The sequence below is a fragment of the Scyliorhinus torazame genome, chromosome 17, assembly GCF_047496885.1.
Source record: "Scyliorhinus torazame isolate Kashiwa2021f chromosome 17, sScyTor2.1, whole genome shotgun sequence".
Classification (NCBI taxonomy): domain Eukaryota; kingdom Metazoa; phylum Chordata; class Chondrichthyes; order Carcharhiniformes; family Scyliorhinidae; genus Scyliorhinus; species Scyliorhinus torazame.
In genome coordinates, this window is record NC_092723.1 from 22,636,267 (window position 1) to 22,658,011 (window position 21,745).

Here is a 21,745-nt window from a genome sequence, read left to right on the forward strand (position 1 = left end):
GTTCAGTGAATCATCACCAATGGAACATTTAACCAGGTTTGCCCCACAGCTGGTATAAAACCATCCACAGTATGGGGTGCATGCACAGACACCAAAGCAGATGTAGTGATGCTTGTGCACGTAGAATAATCCAAAACCTGGGTCATAGTTATACGGTGTATATCCAATAGGGAACTCAGGAGAAACTAGAGTGTGGTGTGGTTGAGACCAGATGGTCAATTCTGAAGAGCTGTATTGGAGACTCAAAATGTTAACTCGTGTTTGTTTCCCTCTCCACAGATGCTGAGTTTTTCCAGAAATTTGCTTTTAGATAAAGAGGGAAGGGAGAAGGCTCATGTGGTTCATTAAAACCAGCAGAGATCAGTTGGGCTGAATGGCCTGTTTCGTTGCTGCAAATTTCATGTAATTCTTTGTTCCCACATTTGAAACATCGCAAGAAGAAAGGACAACTTCAGCACTTTTTCCAGTTTATTTAAAAAAATACTCCAAAGAAATGTTCTATGTATTTCATTTGCGCGCTCAAATTTAAAATCTTACAAAGCAACATTTTAAAAGGTTAAAACATGCTTCATATAGTGAGCTAAAGAAATTCACTGAGCAACGAGTTAATATCACATAAGAGGTTTATTTATCTTAAAATGTACCATCTGCTCACACGCTGCGTCATTAAAAAGTTATTACACCCTCCACTGAAACAAGGATTTATAGGGTTTGCGATAGAACTAAGGCTAAGCAAAGCAAAGCTTACTTCCCAAGCAAATGCCATTCTGAAATCTTATTTGCAGGTAAGCTTCTCATGAATAGTTTACTCAATGGACCACTGGCTTTGCACAGAGTTGTGAGTGTGTGTTTTGAGCAGTATTTTGCATCGTCAGTGCAAGGCTGCCCGTCCGCCAAGTGAGGTGACAACAATCAGGTGTCCAAGCTGGATTAGCTCGCATGGAGCACCAAATGCTCCTTGAATTGCGATTCGTACAGGGTGGGTGAAATGCAAATCTTCCATGGAGTTGACTGCAGAGAGTACACTTTCCAGCAGGTGGCACTGGATAAGGAGTCCTGAGATTTATTCCCCAACCTATCCCATGGGTTCTGAAGCCAATTGGAATATTACCACCTTTGGCCTTGCTGAAATCAGTGGACCAATGACACACCCAGAGCACTCCGATGATCTTTGTGTTTCAGCGACTCAATGAACTCTCCTGGTGGATCCTCCATCCAAATCTCCAATGATATCCAGTGTCTTTGACATTCCTGCAGTCCCAATTGTGAATATTTAATACTCAACAGGTTCGCAAACAAAATCTGGTCAACTGCAAGCAAGCCCTTATCACTTAGTTTATATTCTCGCAGCTGGAAAGAGCGCACTTACAAAGAACATTCCACTTTGGGTGTAGGGGAGGGGCCTTAATTTTGACAGTAGTGGATTCATCTCAATGGGTGGAGTGCATAATGGGCAGATGATCCACAACCACCTATACCACCCCCCCCCCCCCCCCCCCACAGAAATAGGAAGCTCCACACGTAGCGTGACATTGTTGAGCTTTCTTGGATCCAGACAATGGGAGATGTGCATACAATATGACAATGTAGTGATCCCAAGAATAGAACAGGCACACTTGCAACTGGACAGTGCATTGACACCCTCCAAGAACAGACAAGCACACTTGCAGTGCGACAGCACGTCACAGTATTCTGAAGATTTATAAGTCAATGATGTCAATAACACATGCAGACTGGCTGAAAAGTTTACATTAATGTAAATATACTCAACAGAAATACAAAAATACAAAACCCTCCTGGGCATTAACTCTGCTACACTGATAGAAATGTTCAAAAATAAAGTAGATGTCTTCATAAATTACTGCTAGATACACAGAGGCATTTCAATAATGCTGACTATTGGTAAATTAAGATAAACCTGAAGGAATTCTCCCGCAAGCTAACGATATTACAATATCTTAAAGGAGCCATACTTTTGTTTTAAAACAATTTACAAATATAAATGGATAAAAAATTACAAATACAATAAAGTGAATAGAAAATACAAGTGCCTGGGAAGCAAGTTTTACTCTGAATGACCAAATTTAAGCAATAAAAATCATCTTCGGGACAAGACAATGTACACAGTTCCTCTCGTTAAAATTGGAGAACGGGTTTGTGGAATTCCTACCTCCCCATTTGTCCGGAGGATGAAATTATTCTTCAGTGTAAAGGCTGTCCATCATGTTGGCAAGTGCTCATTGCCCGGGAGCCCTGTTTACACAGATTACATCATTTGATTGTTAGATTAAAATCTGCAGGTTTGAAAATCAGACATTGCCATCTGCTCAGTTCTGTTATGTCTGCTAAACCTAATTGGCCATTTTGTTGGATTGGGGCCAGTGATACATCAAATGGGATCAGATGAGGGATTAGGTACAAGATGCCAATCGTTCGTTTATCAGGAGAGCAATGTTGGGAAAAATGGATGCGGAGTGTGGTTCCCCGGGGATTGGCCACCCACTATTTCTAACTTGGTTTGACCACTTGGGATTTATAAAGCGGTCAAAATTTACAGGTGGTTCAGGCAATATACAAAGCCTACATGGGAAGACAGTGACAAGGTGTACAATGCACCCTCATGTTAGGTAGTCTTTTCATACAGACGGAAAAAACTTGAGGGGCTGGTTAATTTACTCCTGGTCCTATGCTCCTGAAGGATAATATGTACAATGAACCACTAGGTACTGGAGACAAAAAGTGCAGAATTATTTGCAAGTGCTTATATATCACAGCAGGGCCACCGGCTTGCCTCAAGTGTAGGTGATATGCAGTGCAGCCCAGCTTGCAAGCCAAAGTCAAAAAGCGATCCACTGAAACTGCCCTGGGCAGGTTGGTTTGAATTCACTGGGCAAGAACTGTGTATGGGGGAGTTGATGAGACTCGTAAGAGTTTCATAGAATAGAAAAAGGCACCATGAGAAAGACAGCTGGATACTGAAATGTTGGGCCAAAGTAAACAAAGCAAGATGGGCCAAATTGATTTCTCCCCTTGTGACTAGATGATCCATTTATTCTGACACCTGGTTTCACAGCTTCCGAAGGAGGATCGGGAAAATTTCCACCTACAGGCTATTTAAAGCAGCACTTTAATTAGCACTTATCCACGTGATGAGTAACTAAATTTCAAAGGTATTTAATTGGCTATTAAGTATTTAGGATGTACTGGGTTTGAGAAAGGTACTTTTTAAGTTCAATTAAAAAAAATAATTCTCCAATTAATGGCCAATCTCCTACCCTGCACATCTTTGGGTTGTGGGGGTGAGACCCATGGGGAGAATGTGCAAACTCCACACGGACAGTGACACAGGACCAGGATCAAACCCAGGTTCTCAGCGGCGTGAGGCAGCAGTGCTAACCACTGCGCTGCCCATGCAAATTATTTTGTAATCCTTTATCGCAGGCTGCAAGGTTTTCCTGTCTCTAAATTTCTTCCAGCAATATAATTACCTCCGGTGGAACAAAGAGCCATTCAGCCCCTCAATCTTGTTCTGTCATTCAATGAAACAAAGGCTGAACTTCAGCTCATGCCAACTTTAGCCCATATCCCTTGATGTTCTTCCTCAATAAAACATCTATTGATCTCAAGTCTTAAATGTCAACTGATTGCCAGTATCACGGCTGCTTAATGGTGGAGATGGCTTCAGATTTCCACCGATAAAGTGTTTCCTGATTTCATTCTTGAATGGTTTAACTCTAATTAAGGTCCCTTTGTGCTGGATTTCCCACCATGGGAAAAAAGTTTCTTTGTATCAACCCTGTAGGATAGTTTTTATTTTAAGCACTTCAATTAAATCACCTTTAACTTTCTAAACTCGAGGGGCTACAAGCACATGTTTAAGCAGCCAGTCTTCACAATTTAGCCCCAAAATTACACAAGTTTCTTCCTTCACAAGCAAAGTTTTAATTTGACCAGTTGAACTCTGGCATGTCAGTCTGAAGATCCTGCGCTGCTCTAGTTCTGCTTTCGACACAAGGACTTTCTCATGAGGACTTAGGAGAGTGCTGCTTACAACTGAATTCAAATCATTCTATTACTGAATTCAAAAGCACCGTAGTGTATGTCACACTTTGAGCAGCCTCCCTGGTCATTTGTCATTTTAAGACAGCACATGATTCCAATGCAATAATCCCTGGAGACTGATGCTCTTGATGGTACGCAGTGATGTGGGAATCAAGAGAAGACGAGTTCGAAAATAAACTCTTGTTAAGAAACAAGACTTGATCTACATAGCATCTTTCATGACTACCAGAGTCTCAAAGTGCTTTACAAAAAATGAAGTACTTCTGAAATGTAATCACAGTTGTAATGTAGGAATTATAATTCATTAGAATTGTACAGCAAAAAAAAAAAGGCCATGCCTCCCATCTTGTCCGCTGCTATCCAATTAATCTCACGTCCTTGCTGTTTCATAAGAGTATAAGAAATAGGAACAAAGGGCAGCACGATGGCGCAGTGGATAGCACTGCTGCCTCACGGCGCTGAGATCCCAGGTTTGATCCCGGCTCTGGGTCACTGTCCGTGTGGATTTTGCACATTCTCCCATGTTTGCGTGGGTTTTGCCCCCACAATGTGTAGGGTAGGTGGATTGGCCATGTTAAATTGCCCCTTAATTGGAAAAAATAATTGGGTACTCTAAATTTGAAAACAAAAAAATAGGAACAGGAGGTTGTAAGGTTTCTTGACCCTGCTACATCATTCAATAAGATCTCCCACCTCAACTTCATGTTTCCAACCATTCCCCATAAACCCAGATTCCCTTGATCCTAAAAATTCTACCATAGAGTCAGAAATTATTCAGCATCAGGTATTTATCCTTATGAAAATTACTAAATTTAGTTCACTTTCAGGCAACGCATCCTGGATCACAACAGCTCACCATGTCAAGGTAACATAATTTTTCATCTTCCCTTTGGCACTTGTGTTATAGGATTTACAGTGCAGGAGGCCACTCGGCCCATCGAGTCTGCACCGGCCCTTTGGCAGAGCACCCCACCCAAACCTACACCTCACCCCCGCATCCCAACCCAACCCTTTTGGACACTAGGGGGCAATTTGGCATGGCCAATCCACCTAACCCGCACATCTTTGGACTGTGGGAGGAAACCAGACGAAACCCACGCAGACACGGGGAGAGCGTGCAGACTTCACACAGACAGTGACCCAAGTGGCAATCGAACCTGGGACCCTGGAGCTGTGAAGCGACAGTGCTAACCACTGTGCTACTGTGCCGCCCCACGGTATCAATTATCTCAGTCCATGACTCAAACCCTCCAGCAAGTGGAAACAGTTTCTCCTGATTTAATCTCTCATTTAATCCCGCAGAAATTCGATTGGATATTCAAAAATTCAATTTCCGAGGTGCCAGTTCCTTTGCTGGTGAGCCACTGACAGCGGGCACAGGATCAGGTTAGGGAGAGTGTGACACTCTCTGATGGGAGAGAGACCCAGAAAGACTGCCGTTAACAAGTAGCATCTCCCTAAACACTCAGCGCATGTTCACGTTTGAGTCTAGCATTGCCTTCATTACCAGTTTCCATGCTCCTTAAGATGTTGCCTATGCGATATTAAATTAACCCATGAAAGACAAAACTTGGCAGTAGGCAACACAATGATATTATGACGACTTGACCCAATAAATATTTTGACTTTGCAGCGACTGGCTCAAGCTGTATTTATTCTGCTAAATAATGGGTTACTAAATACAGCTGGGAAGAGACACATCTGCACTGAGCTAATTAAAAAGCAGCAAGGCCATATTTCAGTCCCAACCAGCATGCCCAAAAAGAGGGCGAGAGAAACTGTCAACAGAAATGCCCCATTTCCAGCTAATCTTACTGCAGAAACCTGGCAGAAAATCAAATGATTCATTTCACGTGGGTAGGGATTGAGAGACAAGTGGTGGACTTTTTCCTTCACCTAAAACACTGCGGAGATGAAAGGATCTTCGACTAGGCCAATGCTACCAGCTTAGCAAAGCTCAGCAGCAGATGCCACACAATTCACATCCAGCACTGACCTGGACACTGGCTATTGGCTAAAACTGGTATCATTGCATATCAAGGGCAAGAACAGTAACAATAATTCCCAAGTGCATTCCCGCACTCAGATCTGGGTCAAGTTGATGAGGAAGGACCGAGCTACTTTGTAATCATTCTCTCGGAAACAATTGCAATCCCACAACATACAAGATGCCTCTGCATGCACTTGGTTGGTCTCAAACTTAAAATCTACCCATCCACCTCTGGAATTTGCCATCAATTCAATGCAAACACCCCAAACTTCTGTGATATCAAGTAAATTGTTGGAGCTGCAGCCTGACAAGAGCCTGGGTCCTGGTGGACTTCATCCTAGAGTCTTAGAAGAAACGTCTGGTGAGATAGTTGATGGATTGGTTTTAATTTTCCAAAGCTTCCGAGATTTGGGGAAGGTCCAATTAGATTGCAAGCTATCAATTTATTCAAAAAGGGGAGACAGAAAGCAGTAAGTTACAGACCAGTTAGCTTAACATGTCAGAGGGAAAAAGTTAGAAGTTATTATTCAAGTTATAGTAGGACAGTTGGATACTTCAAGGTAATCAGGCAGAGTCAACATGGTTTTGTGAAAGGGAAATCATGAAAGTGCCACATCAAAGGTTATTGCAGAAAATAAAAGCTCATGGTTAAGGGGTAACTTATTGGCATGGTTAGAAGATCGGCTAACTAACAGGAAACAGAGTTGACATAAATGGGTCTTTTCCAGGTTGGCAAGATGTAACGAGCGGTGTGCCACAGGGATCAGTGCTGGGACCTCAACTGTTTACAATTCATATAAATGACTTGGATGAATAGATTGAAGGTATGGTTGCCAAATTTGCTAATGACACAAAGATGAAGTAAGCTGTGAGGAGGACAGGAGGCAACAAAAAGATATAGATAGCTTGAGTGGACAAAGATCTGGCAAATGGAACATAGTGTATGGAAATGCGACATTGTCAATTTTGGCAAGAAGAATAAAGAAAGCATATCATCCAAAAGGTGGTAGATTGCAGAGCTCTAAGGTGCAGAGGGATCTGGGTGCCCTAGTGTGTGAATGACAAAAGGCTAGTATGCAGGTACACCAAGTAATTAGGAAAGCTAATAAAATGTTATCAGGTATTGCAAGGGGAATGGAATACAACATAGGGAAGTTATGCTTCAGTTGTACAGGGCACTAGTGAGACAACATCTGTTCACCATTGGTCAACCTATTTACGGATGTAAATGCATTGGAAGCAGTTCGGAGAAGGTTATCAGACTAACAGCTGGAGTGGGTGCATTGTCTTATGAGGAAAGGTTTGGACAGCTGAGTTTGTATCCGCTGGTGTTCAGAAGAGGAAGAGGTGACTTGATTGAAACATATAATTGAGGGATATTGACAGGGTGGATGTGGAGAGGATGTTTCCTCTTGTGGGAGAATGTAGAATTAGGAGCCACTGTTTAGAAATAAGGGGTCACCCATTTAAAAAAGATGAGGTGAAATCATTTCACTCAGTGGTTTGAGTGTCTTCGGAATTCTCTTCCTGAAAAAGTGGTGGAAGTGGAGTCTTTGAATATTTTTCAGACAGGTGGTAAGCAAGGGAGTGATAGGTTATCAGGGGTAGGCAGGATGCAGATTTGAGGGTGCTATCAGATCAGCCATGATCTTATTAAATGTCGGTGTAGGTTTGAGGGGCTGAATGGCCTACTCCTGCTCCTTTTTTGCATGCAGTATTTGATCCCATCTTACACTTGTGTTACCAAGACAAACTTAAAATATGGGGTCAATTTAAAAAAAAAAAGAAAAACACAAGATTCTAGGAGGGATCTGACTGAGATGGTTAAATAGTGAAGGGAGTAGACCAGGCATTGTCAAATTCAGCGGCGCGACCCACGGGCGGGTGTCAGGAGGGTCGCGGCGCACCCGATCGCACAAATCCGCGCGCAACAGCCGGCTTTTAATAATGCCGGCTGTGAGCGGCGGTCAAAATGGCCAGGAACAGATAAAAAAAATTTGGCTGCACTGCCCCCGCGAGCCCGATCATCGGTAGAACTATGCGCATGCGCACCGATGATCAGGCACGCATGCGCAGTGAGGCCGCATTTTTTTTACATGGTCGCAGCCTTTTTTTTTCAAGTTCAGGTGGCCAAAGGGACAAAGGTCCATTGGGACCAAAGGGACCCAAAACCATTTCCTCCATTTTTATCAGCAATAATAAAGGCAAGAGAAAATCGTGGGTCACGCAGGTCGGCCGATGTAGGTCGAGAAGGTTGGCAGTCGTGGGTCGCGAAGGTGGGCCGGGTTGGTAAAAATGGGTCCCCAGAAAAAAAGTTTGTAAAACATTGGCATAGACTACATTCATAGCAATAGGTTATGTTAGGTCCAGAAGGACTGGGGAGGGTTTTGGGGAGGCATGGTGAGGCAGGCCTGTGTACAGTCATACATTACAAGGTATATAAGGGTACTGTTAGGTTACATGTGAGCAAGTTCCTAATCTCCAGAGAATCATGAACCTACAGGACAAGGTGTTAGCTCAGACATTAAATGTAGTTTCACTGGATACTTCCAAATGAGAGTTGGCCAAGTTCCTGGCTGGGGCGGAGATCACAGTTACCGAAATGTAGATGGAATAATAAGTCACATAAACAGTGTAAAACGTGTTCTCCCTGACTAGTTTTGATCGTGGAAAAGGGGTGGATGCTCCATTCCACCACACACTCGCCCCCTCCACTAAACTGACCCGGGTTTTGTTTTTACATCTGCTCCATGACAGGGAATATTGCTGGTGGGTGATGGAAGTAATGCTGAGTGGGGCTTCAGGGCTTAATCAGGTAGGCTCGATGAAGAAGCTGGTCTTTTCCCGCCATCATCTTACACTGCTGATTAGACTTTTGTGCAATCTCAAAAAGATAGATATATAGTGACGCTTAGTAAAGTCGGATTAGGCATCGGGGCTCCTTTTCCCAGAGAAGGCCTGACCAGGTGCTTTCCAAATTATGCAGGGGCTTGGTAGGGTGAACATGGATTTAGGAATTTAATCAGAGTGACAAAAATGTGGAACTCTGCCACGCAGGGGGTTGAAGCAGAGACCAACAATGCACTTATAGAGAAGTTTGAGGCAGAAAGGAATAATTAGGGGCTGGTTTAGCATAGTGGGCTGAACAGCTGGCTTGTATTCCAAGAACAAGGCAACAGCATGGGTTCAATTCCTGTACCGGCCTCCCCAAACAGGCGCCAGAATGTGGCGACTAAGTGCTTTTCACAGTAACTTCATTGAAGCTTATTTGTGACAATAAGCGATTATTATTAGAATAAGATAAGTATGGAGGAAAGGTTAGAAGAGGTAATTAAGAGTGGGAGGAATCTCATGTGGATTATAAAATTAGACAATGCAATTGGGGAGGGGGAATGTTCCATTTTCTGTGCTGTATTCTCAATATTTGCTTTATAATCCATTGGCAATTTGATTCTGTAGGGACCGATCCAAAATGATCAAAATTACAAAACAATAACCACGCGAACAGCCGTCCTTTATTTTTTTTCTTGCATTTCTAAATGTTATTTATTCTCAGGATGTGGAAGGTGTTGGAGAGGGCGACATTGCCTGCCCTGGCTGTGTACAACCGAGTGGCATGCAGAATCAATTCAAGAGGGTCGTTGAGAATTAACCACATTGATATGGGACTGAATTCTCCCATACAGGCCCAGACAGGGCGAGGATGACAAGTTTCCTGCCTGAAGGAAAAAAAGGGCAAGCGCTTACTGCGTGGAGCTCAGATATTCTGGAGGTTTTGAAACAATTTGTTTTGCCATTAAGCGGATTTTCTGGTTACATCTAAAAGCAACTAGAATGTGAAAAGACAGCAAACAGTGTGGCACTCTTATTGTACATAGTATATAGATAAATTAAAGGAGCAGACTCCATTCATTATGTTGGTGGTTTGTAGTGCTGGTTGCACTCCTGCGATTTTCTGCAGCCGTTTCTCTGTAACCGACTGTAGGATCAGCATGGCCATTCGTTCCAGCATGTCAGCTGAAGGGTCAGATTAAAAAGGCCCAATTCCTAACCATGAGCGGATCAAATATCTGTGTAAACAGGGGCCGCATTCACTTGCCAAGTGCTTTGAAATGTCACTGCAATGCAAGAAGCACACTTTAAGAACGGCACGATTTCTTCACTGAAATTTGAATCCCGGCCAACTTATAAAACTAAAACTTCACATCCCTGTTTAAAAAGAAAGAAAAAATATTTATTTAAAAAGTCAAGTTATGTACACACGTCATTGTGGAAAACCTTGCTGGTCTTGGGGGTGATGACTGTGATCTTCCTGTATTATTGGCAGCTTGGCCTGGACTTCAGGTTCTATTGCTGTATCATCTGAACAGCTCACATCAGTTTCTGTCTTAATCTCTTTAGAAGCAAGGTCAGAGTCAGTGTTTGGTTCTGGCTCCTCCTGGTGGTACCGCTTCAGGCGTATGTGCCAAGCTAAGCTGCAAACGGCAGACACAGTTTTAAACTGATGTATGACATTTCGAGGAATAAAGTATATGTCGTTGTCCGAGAGTTGGATCCTCGAATAGCGGATGCCCTCTCGCCTTAATTGGTTGAGTTTTGCTTCATCCACCCATTGCACGCACTGTGAACAGAAAGAGGGGAATATTAAAATTAATCTAGCATTTTACTCTTCCGATAAATTGTACTGGCACAAAATCTGCTGGAGTAGGCATCTCGTGATATGCCCCGTTAAGTTAGATTTTGTCCTACAACCTACAGTACAACAAATGTTTTGCCTTGCAAGTTGCTGAAAGTGCAGTGAGGGCAAAGGGATCTGGTGAATGACAGGACCATCAGTCAATCTCCTTAGCCAGTGAGATTTAAAGACTGAGATAGAAATAGAGTAATAAATGAGGGCAAGATGGCTAAATTAAGAGTGAGGAAAGAGAGACAAATAATAAGAAAAAAACTTAAACAAAAATTGTTTTCAAAAATCCAGGCGCACAAATGAGACTTCACAATTGCAGTTGTTTGTTTTCTGAGCTGGAGATGGTGTGGCATCCATCTCGTCATTAGAAACATACTTGTGTGTTTCAATACCTGCCCAAGCTTCCAGCAGTGGGTTCATGCACATGGAAATTTCTGCAACTTGGTGCTCTTGACAAAATCATTGATGTAGGCCAGTCCAAGAGATATCTCGCCACATCCCAAAGAGCAGAAAAATGACATGTAGTCTGCAATCTCCTGTGGGACTCGCACAAGAATCTCATATACAGAAGGGCAGCTGTGGGAATTCACCTCAGCAAACTCAATGCACTTCCCATTCATGTCAAAGTTTTAAGAAAGCTACATCACAGCATTCACCCAATGAGCCAAACCCTAATGGCTACCAAATAAAACCTGATTTCCATACAACTCCACACAAACTAATTCAAAACCCTCAGAAGGAATGAATACAATACCTGTGACACTGGCGGTTCATGTAGATCCAACTGCAATCTCTGTACAACATCTGTGAAATCCTCTGCATGAAAACAGATTACATCTTTGGTTACCCGAAGCTGGTCACTCCTGTCAAAAAGAGCAAAGGAAATAAAAAGTTTTGTTATGGGGGATTTTAGCAAAATTCGAATCTTGAGGCGATGGCTATCTTGAGGTCAGATTGGCTAAAGACTGTCTTTGGATCTTAAAGAAACTTGTTACCCCACGTTACCAAATATCATTCAACGAAAGCAGCTTATTTTCAGGAAAAGTAATCAAAACCAAAGAGAGCACTGAGTGAGGTGAGTAACAAAAAGCACGGTAATTAAGCATTTAAGAACACGGCATGAAGAGGGCGGCACGGAGGCGCAGTGAGTAGCACTGCTGACTCATGGCGCCGAGGACCCGGGTTCAATCCCAGCCCTGGGTCACTGTCGGTGTGGAGTTTGCACATTCTCCCCATGTTTGCGTGGGCCTCAGCCCAAAGATGTGCAGGGTAGGTTGGCCAAGCTAAATTGCCTCTCATCATAGACTTATCATAGAATTTACAGTGCAGAAGGAGGCCATTCGGCCCATCGAGTCTGCACCGGCTCTTGGAAAGAGCACCCTGCCCAAGGTCAACACCGCCACCCTATCCCCATAACCCAGTAACCCCACCCAACACTAAGGGCAATTTTGGACACGAAGGGCAATTTATCATGGCCAATCCACCTAACCTGCACATCTTTGGACTGTGGGAGGAAACCGGAGCACCCGGAGGAAACCCACGCACACACGGGGAGGATGTGCAGACTCCGCACAGACAGTGACCCAAGCCGGAATCGAACCTGGGACCCTGGAGCTGTGAAGCAATTGTGCTATCCACAAGGCTACCGTGCTGCCCTTAATTGGGGAAAAAAATTGGGTTCTCTAAATTTATATTAAAAAAATAAAACTGCACAAAAATGAGCATTCGACAAGTGGACACAGTAACATATTCAAAGAACGAGCGCGCGCCACGGTGCCTGTAGGGGGCAGCAGCGAGCGGGCGCCGCGATGCCGGAAGGGGGCAGCAGCGAGCAGGCGCCGCGATGCCAGAAGGGGGCAGCAGCGAGCGGGCGCCGCGATGCCGGAAGGGGGCAGCAGCGAGCGGGCGCCGTGATGCCGGAAGGGGGCAGCAGCGAGCGGGCGCCGCGATGCCGGAAGGGGGCAGCAGCGAGCGGGCGCCGCGATGCCGGAAGGGGGCAGCAGCGAGCGGGCGCCGCGATGCCGGAAGGGGGCAGCAGCGAGCGGGCGCCGCGATGCCGGAAGGGGGCAGCAGCGAGCGGGCGCCGCGATGCCGGAAGGGGGCAGCAGCGAGCGGGCGCCGCGATGCCGGAAGGGGGCAGCAGCGAGCGGGCGCCGCGATGCCGGAAGGGGGCAGCAGCGAGCGGGCGCCGCGATGTCAGAAGGGGGCAGCAGCGAGCGGGCGCTGCGATGCCGGAATGGGGCAGCAGCGAGCATGCAGCATGGTGCCGGAAGGGGGCAGCAGCGAGTGGGCGCCGCGATGCCGGAATGGGGCAGCAGCGAGCATGCAGCATGGTGCCGGAAGGGGGCAGCAGCGAGTGGGCGCCGCGATGCCGGAAGGGGCATCAGCGAGCGCACCACGGAAGGGGCAGCAGTGAGACCGCACTGTGGTGCCGGATGGGGACAGCAGCGAGAGCGTGCCAGAAGAGGGCAGCAGTGAGAGCGTGCCGGAAGAGGTCAGCAGCGAGTGCGCGCCACATGCCGGAAGGGAGCAGCAGCTATCGCGCGCCACGTGCCGGAAGGGCGCGTCAGCCAGAGCGGCGCGGAAAGGAGCAGCAACGAGAGCGCGCCGTGGTGCTGGATGTGGGCAGCAGCAAGAGAGTAGACAGAAGTGATGCTGGAAGGTGGATGTGAGTGAAGGGAAGTTGGAAATGATCAATCAAGTTCATCATAGATTGAGATGACAAGAATAGGAATCACTTGAGCTGACCTGATTGAGGAAATGGGGGTTAGTTGGAGTGTTCCCTTTCAAAAAAAAGGTTTTTCCAATTAAGGGACAATTTAGCCTGGCCAATCCACCTACACTGCACATCTTTGGGGCGAGGCCCACGCAGACACGGGGAATGTGCAAACTCCACACAGACAATGACCCGGGTCTGGGATCGAACCCGGGTCCTTGGTAGAGTTTGGAGCAGTGCTAACCACTGCGCCACCATGCTGCCACAAGATGGACTTTAAGGGAGGGCTGGTGCACATACAAATAACATGTGTGGATGCAAAGTCAGTCATACGTGCAATTTACAATTTTCTTACCACTCTCCATACTGGACTGCCTTCAGCACACCAACAGCTGCTGTGCTCTTCCAATCGAAGCCTTGACCCACATGGTCTGCATGGGCCCGTGTCCTGTCTTCAAAGAGTATTTCACGAGGCTCGCTGGCCCGAGGTAGATACTGGAGATTCTTGATTTCATTCATCGACCTGCGCGAGAATGGAAATGATCACGGTTGTCTCTTTTGCTTATTCAAATGCTTCTCAAGGTAGATACATTTCAAGGCTCATCCTACCGTCGTCTCTTGAAGGGGGACTTTGGCATGTCTGCAGTCGGGATCATCTGCTCGCCAGGCCTCACCCACATTATGGGGCCATCATCACTCTGCGATCGGCAATGCAGTTGCAGGTTAGACAGGGTGCCCCATGGCAGTGTCATCTGATTAAAGAGAGACAGCAAAAGTTACTCCAAACAATTAAGGATCCCCAGTGTCTAAATCATACCAGATTTCACAGAATCACAAAGCAGGGCAAAGCATTCAGCCCATCATGCCCGGGTCAGTTCCCTGAAGGAACTAGACAATTAGCCCTACCACCCTGCACTTTCCCAATAGCCTTGCAATTTTATCTATTTTAAGGGGAGCATAAGCACTTGCATGGACCAGCTGGGCTGAATGGTCTGCCTTTGCTGTAACTGCTTTGCACTTTGTGGTATTCATCAAATTCCCTTTCGCAAGTTACTGTTGAATCTGCTTTGATCATCCGCTCAGCAGTACATCCCAGTTGACGACAACTCACTCCATCAAGTTTTAAATCTCTTCCAGACTTCACAGCAACAAACATTTAATATGCAGGTACAACAAGCAGTGAGAAAGTCAAATGGTTATTGCGAAGCGGTTAGAGTACAAGAGTAAGGAACTTACTGCCTATCACATGCAGTTTTCAAGTCTCTATGGAAAGAAATATATACTTTCCTTAGTGTAATGGGGGGCAATGGAAGCTCACTACATTGACTCCTGGGCTGCGGGTAAAATGGCTCGATACTTTATGGAGTTTTGAAGAACACGATTCTGTGTGGGTGTGACAGGGTGGATGCCTAGGGCTGTTTCCTCTAGCTGGAGAGTCTCTCAAACATGTGGGCACAGTTTGAGGATAATCCATTTAGGACTGAGATTAGGACTAATTTCTTCACTCAAAGGAACTTGGAATTCTCTACTCCAGTGAGTTATGAATACTCAGTCATTGAGTCTGTTCAAGACAAAACGCATGACTTCACACTTCTCTACATCACAGAACACCATCACCCCACCCCTCATTGTGAACCATCATCCGCCATCACCCTTTGCTTCCCGTCACTGAGCCAACTGTGTGTCCATACCAGCACTGTCTCTAATTTCACGGGCTTTGATATTATTTTTTTTTAATTTAGAGTACCCAATTATTTTTCTCCAATTAAGGGGCAATTTAGCGTGGCCAGTCCACCTAAGCTGCACATCTTTGGGTTGTGGGGGTGAAACCCACGCAGACACGGGGAGAATGATCAAACTCTACACGGACAGTGACCCAGGGCCGGGATTCAAACCCGGGTCCTGAGCGCCGTAGGCAGCAGTGCTAACCACTGTGCCACATGCCGCCTGGCTTTGATATTTTTAATGTGTCCCTGTGTGGCACTTTGTCAAATGCATTCCAAATATCCGGATATACATCTACTGCACAGCCTCTCAATCAAGTGAGTCAGACATTTTTCCTTTAACAAATCCATGCTGGCTCTCCTGGATTGACCTATACATCTCCAAATATAAGTTTATTATACTGGCCTGGAGTTTCTCACATAGGAATTGGAGTAGGCAATTCAGCCGCTTGAGCCTGTTCTGCCATTCAATACGATCATCGTTGATCTCATCTCAGCCTTAACTTCACTTTTCTGCCCATTCTCCATAAACCTTCAACCCATTATTAAAAATCTACCTCCTTCTTCAATGTATTCAATGTCCTGTCATCCACTGCACACTGGGACAGTGAGTTCCACAGATTCATGTCCCTTAGAGAAGTAATTTCTCATCTCTATTTTAAATCTGCTACTCCTTATGCTAAATCCATGATCTCCCATTCTAGATTGGCCCACAAGACGAAACATCCGCTCTATGTCTTTATCAATATCTTTTATCATCTGATATATCAATTAGATCTCCAAACATTCTTCTGAACTGAAGAGTATAGGCCTAAACTGCTCAATCTCTCTTCATAAGGCAAACACCGTATCTCTGGAATCAATCTTTGTTTTTTCAGAACTTAAGAGTACCCAATTCTTTTTCCCCCCAATTAAGGGGCAATTTAGTGCGGCAATCCACCAAACCTGCACATCTTTGGGTTGTAGGGGTGAGACTCATACCGACACAGGGAGAATGTGCAAGCTCAACACGGACAATGCCCCGGGGCTGGGATCGAACCCAGGTCCTCAGCACCGTGAGACAGCATTGCTAACCACTGCGCTGCCACATCTCTTGAATCAATCTCGTGCATCTCCTCTGAAATGCCTTTGATGCAACTACATCGCTCCTCAAGTAAGGGGACCAAAACTGTACACAGTATTACAGGTGCAGTCACCGATGCTTTGTACAGTTTCAGCAACACTTCCCAATTTTTATACTCATCCCTTTAACTATAAAGGCCAAAATTCCATATTTAAATTACGGGCAGGGTCGAAACTAATGCCAGTCCAAGAAAACCATCTATTTGAGATTGCAAGAATAGATGCTGGGTTTGAAGTCTGGGAGGAAAAAGGTGTGATCACATTGAAAGATTTGTCGTTTGAAGGTCATTTTGCAACATTTGAAGAATTGAGGGAGAAATGTAAACTTTAGGTGTACACAAATACAGGCTTTTGCAAAGGAGATCTTCCCTGTGTTCCCAATGGTACCCGTTTCTTCTTTGATGGAGGTGTTGTTGATGGTTTTGATGTGGACGGCACGGTAGCAGTGTTGCTTCACAGCGCCAGGGAACCGGGTTTGATTCCCGGCTTGGGTCACTGGCTGTGCCGAATCTGCACATTCTCCCTGTGACTGAGTGGGTTTCCTCGGGTGCTCCGGTTTCCTCCCACAAGTCCCGAAAGACGTGCTTGTTAGATGGATTGGCCATGATAAATTGCCCTCAGTGACCAAAAAAGGTTAGGAGGGGTTATTGGGTTACAGGGATAGGGTGGAAGTGAGGGCTTAAGTGGGTCGGTGCAGACTCGATGGGCTGAATGGCCTTCTTCTGCACTGGATGTTCTATTAGAAGGGATAGAGTTACCTCTGCTATTTATAGAAAAATTATGGAAGCAGGATCAGAATCTCGAGATAGGGTTAAATAGGAGGAGGAATTAGGGAAGACGTTGAAAGGGCTTTGGTACAAAATTTTACAAAGGATAAATGCATCAACCTCGTACACGAAGTTGGCACTAATACATTTGAAGGTAGTTCTCAGAACACATTGATGAGGTCGAGAATGAGTCACCTGTTTGAAGGGGATGAGGACATTTGAGACAGACGCGGGAGGGGGCTGGCCAATCACCTACTCATGTTTTGGTCATGCCTGAAACTTAGGAAATTCTGCAACGCTTTCTTTAGCTCCATGTCGGCAGTTGGACCTAGAACCCAGTCCAAGAGCCATATTTGGGGTGTTGGACTTGCCAGAGCTCCAGGCAGATGTCTTAGCCTTTGTCTCACTAGTGGCGAGGAGATGGATCCTATTGGGTTGGAGGTCAGTTTCTCCACCCTTTGCCTCAATATGGCTGGGAGATTTAATGGAGTAATCCCCCCCCCCCCCATTTTAGCTGGCTGGGTCTGCCTCTCCCCGCTGTATTAACTGGCTGGGCCCTATTTCTCGCTTTGAAGCTGCTCTCCCTTTTCCTGCTGTTGTAACTGGCCAGGTCCACCTCTGTCCACGTTGCTTCTCACTCTGAAGCTGCTCTCCCTTCGCCCCCCCTGTTTTAATTGCCGGGTCCACCTCTGTCCACGTTGCTTCTCACTCTGAAGCTGCTCTCCCTTCGCCCCCCCCCCCCTTTTTAACTGCCGGGTTGCCTCTCTCCAAACTGTTTCTCACCCTGAAGCTGCTCTCCCCTGCCCCACACGTTTTAACTGGCCGGGTCCACCTCACTCCATGCTGCTTCTCCCCCATCTTAAATAGTGGTATAATATTAACAAGCCCTCAGTCCTCCATCATGCTCCTGCATCCCAGTGAGGATTGAAAAATTCAGACCAATGCCTCTGTCTATTTCTTTTTTTAAGTTGGTGAAAGACCAATTAAAACATTTTTTTTTTAAAAAGGGGCCAATCCACCTACCCCGCACATCTTTGGGCTGAGGCCCAGGCAGACACAGGGAGAATGTGCAAACTCCCCACAGACAGTGACCCGGGGCCAGGATGGAACCCGTATCTCGGCGCTGTGAGGCAGCAGTGCTAACCACTGCGCGCTTGTGTCTACGTCTACCTTTGCTTCTTTCAGCAGCCTAGGATGCATTCCCTCTGGACCAGCTGACTTCATAACCTTCAGTAATGCGAATCTTTTCAGCAGACTTCTCTACCTATTTGTATCCTGTCCATGTAACCTTCATATCATCTGCTTGCTTTTTGAAGACTGATGCAAAGTATTAATTTAGTACTCATGTCCTGTGCCTCTACATGGGCCCTTCACCGCTCTAACTTTTTCGCTTGCAACCCTCAGAATCTTGCTCCTGATATTTTTGTCAGTTATATTTTAACTTTTATTTCTTTTGTTATCTCGGAAGCATCAGCTTTGATGTTCTCTATTTATTCCCTTCAAAGGAATATGCTTAGTTAGTATCTAAAGTGTCTCCTCCTTGAAAGCATTTTGTTGTTTCATTACTGCTTTACAGTAGAAATACTGCACTGGATCCCTTCTTAAAATCACTGAAATAGCAATTGTTACACCCCCTTGCCGGGGCAGAGATAGCCTCTGTAGAATCTTGTTTGAAAGACAGTACGTGGACAGAGCAGCACTCATTCTGTACCACATTGGATCATCGGCCTGGGTCATGGACTCATGTCTCAAGAGTGGAAATTGGCCCTGCAATGTTCTGACCCACCGGCAAAAGAAGTATTAGCACAGAGTGCGGCACATACAATGTCGGGATGGAGTAGGATCCTGCAGACTGTGCACGTGCATTGCACGAACCCATTACAACCGACCAATCCAAGTCTGCACCGTTACCTTCAAAAACGGAGAATCTTCCAACATGTCAAGAAATTCGGGGAAGTAATCTCCAACCTCTTCATCCACTGCTCCCACCAAGCTGATCTGTCTCATTGGACCGGCTCTGTATGTGCCACAACAGTAAGTCCGTGAAACCTGTCCAGGGAGAGAGTTCTGTTAACAATTCCTAGGAATAGGCAGTAATTGTCCACAAGCAAACACCACATTATAAATAGGCATTCTTCCAACAGTCAAACCAGACAAGCAATTCTGCTTCACCCATTTCTTAAAATCAAACAGCACAGGAGACCATATGATCCATGCTCGTGTTAGCTATTTGAAATGGTATGCAATTATCCCACTTTGCTTTGTTCATTCTCTTTTCCGATCTTATAACACTTATTTTACTTTTCAAGTACATATACACAATTCAGTTTTAAAAGTTTATTGAACCTGCTTCCACCACTCATTCAGGCTGTTCCAGACCACAATTCACTCTTTTAATTTTTAAAAAATCTGGTCTCTCCTCCGTTTTCTTGGTCAATTACCTCATGTTGATTTCTATCTGATAATTTAGATTGCTTTCTCCTTCAAATGAGTGTCCTGTACCTGTAGCATCACAGACCTGTGACAATGATAAAACTGCTCAGAGTGGAGGTTGCACACATGAACGGAACCAATTTTCTTGCTCTTAGGTAATCAGCAGAGAATTGCCATCAGTAATTATAGTTAAGTGTTGTAACTAGGTGGGTGACCGATATATCACTGAAAATTGCTTGCAGCCAACACCGTGCATGGACACGTGATGCTGAATCCATCCTGTGTTTCCATCAGTGCTCTCAAGCTACCCAGCTCAGGAATCTCTCCCAAATCACAGCCTGTTAATAGCGAATCAGAGTACACACAAACTATGTTAACACTCTCATACACTTTACTGAAATCCCAGTGACAGCACTGATTCCAATTCAAGCATAGAGGCATATGTAACACCAGTTAGGAATTAGGTTTGGTTTTACTCTGACACAATAATAAAGGAGCCTCGGTGAGGAATTGTGCAATGTGATATATCGAATAGAATCAAAGAATCTTCCAGCATAGGAGGTCAGCATTAGGCTCAATGTGTCAACGCTGACTCTTCGAAAGAATTAACCAATTAGTCTCATGCCCATCAACTTCCCCCATAGTCCTACAATTTTTTCCCTTCAAGTAATTAGCAAGTTCCCTTTTTATAAGTTAGTATTTAACCTGCTGCCACTGGAAGATCATTCCAGCTCATCAGAACTCACTGCGCAAAAACAATTCTTGTTTCCGGTTTCCTTAAATCTGAATTGAATTAAACTGAAAAGGGTTCAAACGTAAAGTTTAAATGACTAATGACTACTCACCAAAACACGCACAGTGCACAAGATTAATATCAGAGATGAAAAAGAAGCTGTGAGAATGAGTGCTCACTGACTGGGAGCCAAGCTCTGAACCAATTCTGACTTGGAGCGGGAATGAGCCTGCCATCTCCAGAGACTTCCAGTCAGCTTCCTTCGGAAATCAGGTGAAGCACTTTATTCCAGATAATAACCTTATAATAATCTTTGTCACAAGTAGGCTTACATTAACACTGCAATGAAGTTACTGTGAAAAGCCCCTAGTTGCCACATTCCGGCGCCTGTTCGGGTACACAGAGGGAGAATTCAGAATGTCCAAATTACCTAACAGCACATCTGTCAGGACTTGTGGGGAGGAATCCGGAGCACCTGGAGGAAACCCACGCAGACACGGGGAGAACGTGCAGACTCCGCACAGTGACCCAAGCTGGGAATCGAACCTGGGACCCTGGAACTGTGAAGCAATGGTGCTAACCACTGTGCTACCATACCGCCCAATCCAAGCGGGATTGAGATTGGAGCTACAGTTTTGGTGCAAAGCTAAACTGCTTCCCATCAAAATTGCTCAGGGAGTGCAAGTGTACACTTCTTCAGAAACTAGACAGTAAGAGAAATCTGCCCCTCTAGTAGGCTTTATTTATGGAAAGTTTTGTCAACTTAGCTCTTATAAAAGGCAGCTCCTATAGAAGACAGGGACCAGATGTTAATAACAACATTCATTATGGCAGAAGTTTGACCTGCACCATCGAGAGAGAAATTCTGCAGCAAGAACGGCTGAACTCACAACAATCTGAAGCATAAGGACATTCAGACAGAATTTAAAGAAAAATCATCAGTACTCTCTAGCTGCAACCACTTCACCAACTATTTGGGCTTTAAGGATCAAAGAAAAATAGCCACTATCCCATGAAAATTTCATGGATGCAAAAAGAATGGCAGTTTCTTATAACCACATTTGGGAGACAATCCTATCAAATCAGTCTGTGCTTGGAGTGAAAATGTTGACTGGGCCACTTAGAAACGTACAGAGAAAGGCTTCAATCCACCCACAAGCAACTGGATTCAATTGAAGAAACTCTGTTTCATGCAAGGTTCAATTACATCAATACTGAAAAGGCCAAGACCACCACCTACAAATTCCCCTCCAAGCCACTCACATCTGGACTTGGAAATATATTGACGTTCCTCGTTCGTAGGGTCAAAACCCTGGAACTCCCACCCTAACAGCACTATGAGTGTACTGATGCTACATTGACTGCAGCGGTTCAAGAAGGTAGCGCACCACTACCTTTTCAAGGGCAGTGAGGGATGTGCAGTAAATGCTGGGCTAGCCAGTGACATCCACATCCCATGAATGAAGTTTACAAAAAAACCTTCAAATATTTCACACATCTTAAACTACTGG

At 45.1% G+C, this 21,745-nt stretch overlaps 1 protein-coding gene across 1 annotated transcript in view; it reads right to left on the reverse strand.

The window, feature by feature from the left end:
- Window positions 1–455: 455 nt before the first annotated feature.
- Window positions 456–21,745, reverse strand: part of LOC140393776 (lysine-specific demethylase 9-like) — an 83,084-nt gene continuing 61,794 nt past the window's right edge. Inside the window, exons 3-8 of the mRNA XM_072480186.1 lie at window positions 18,980–19,117; window positions 14,065–14,207; window positions 13,811–13,978; window positions 11,494–11,602; window positions 10,316–10,673; window positions 456–2,253 (exon numbers count right to left, since the gene is read on the reverse strand). Coding sequence (XP_072336287.1) covers window positions 10,317–10,673; window positions 11,494–11,602; window positions 13,811–13,978; window positions 14,065–14,207; window positions 18,980–19,117 — 915 coding nt within the window. The 3' untranslated portion in view covers window positions 456–2,253; window position 10,316. The remainder of the gene's footprint in view (window positions 2,254–10,315; window positions 10,674–11,493; window positions 11,603–13,810; window positions 13,979–14,064; window positions 14,208–18,979; window positions 19,118–21,745) is intronic.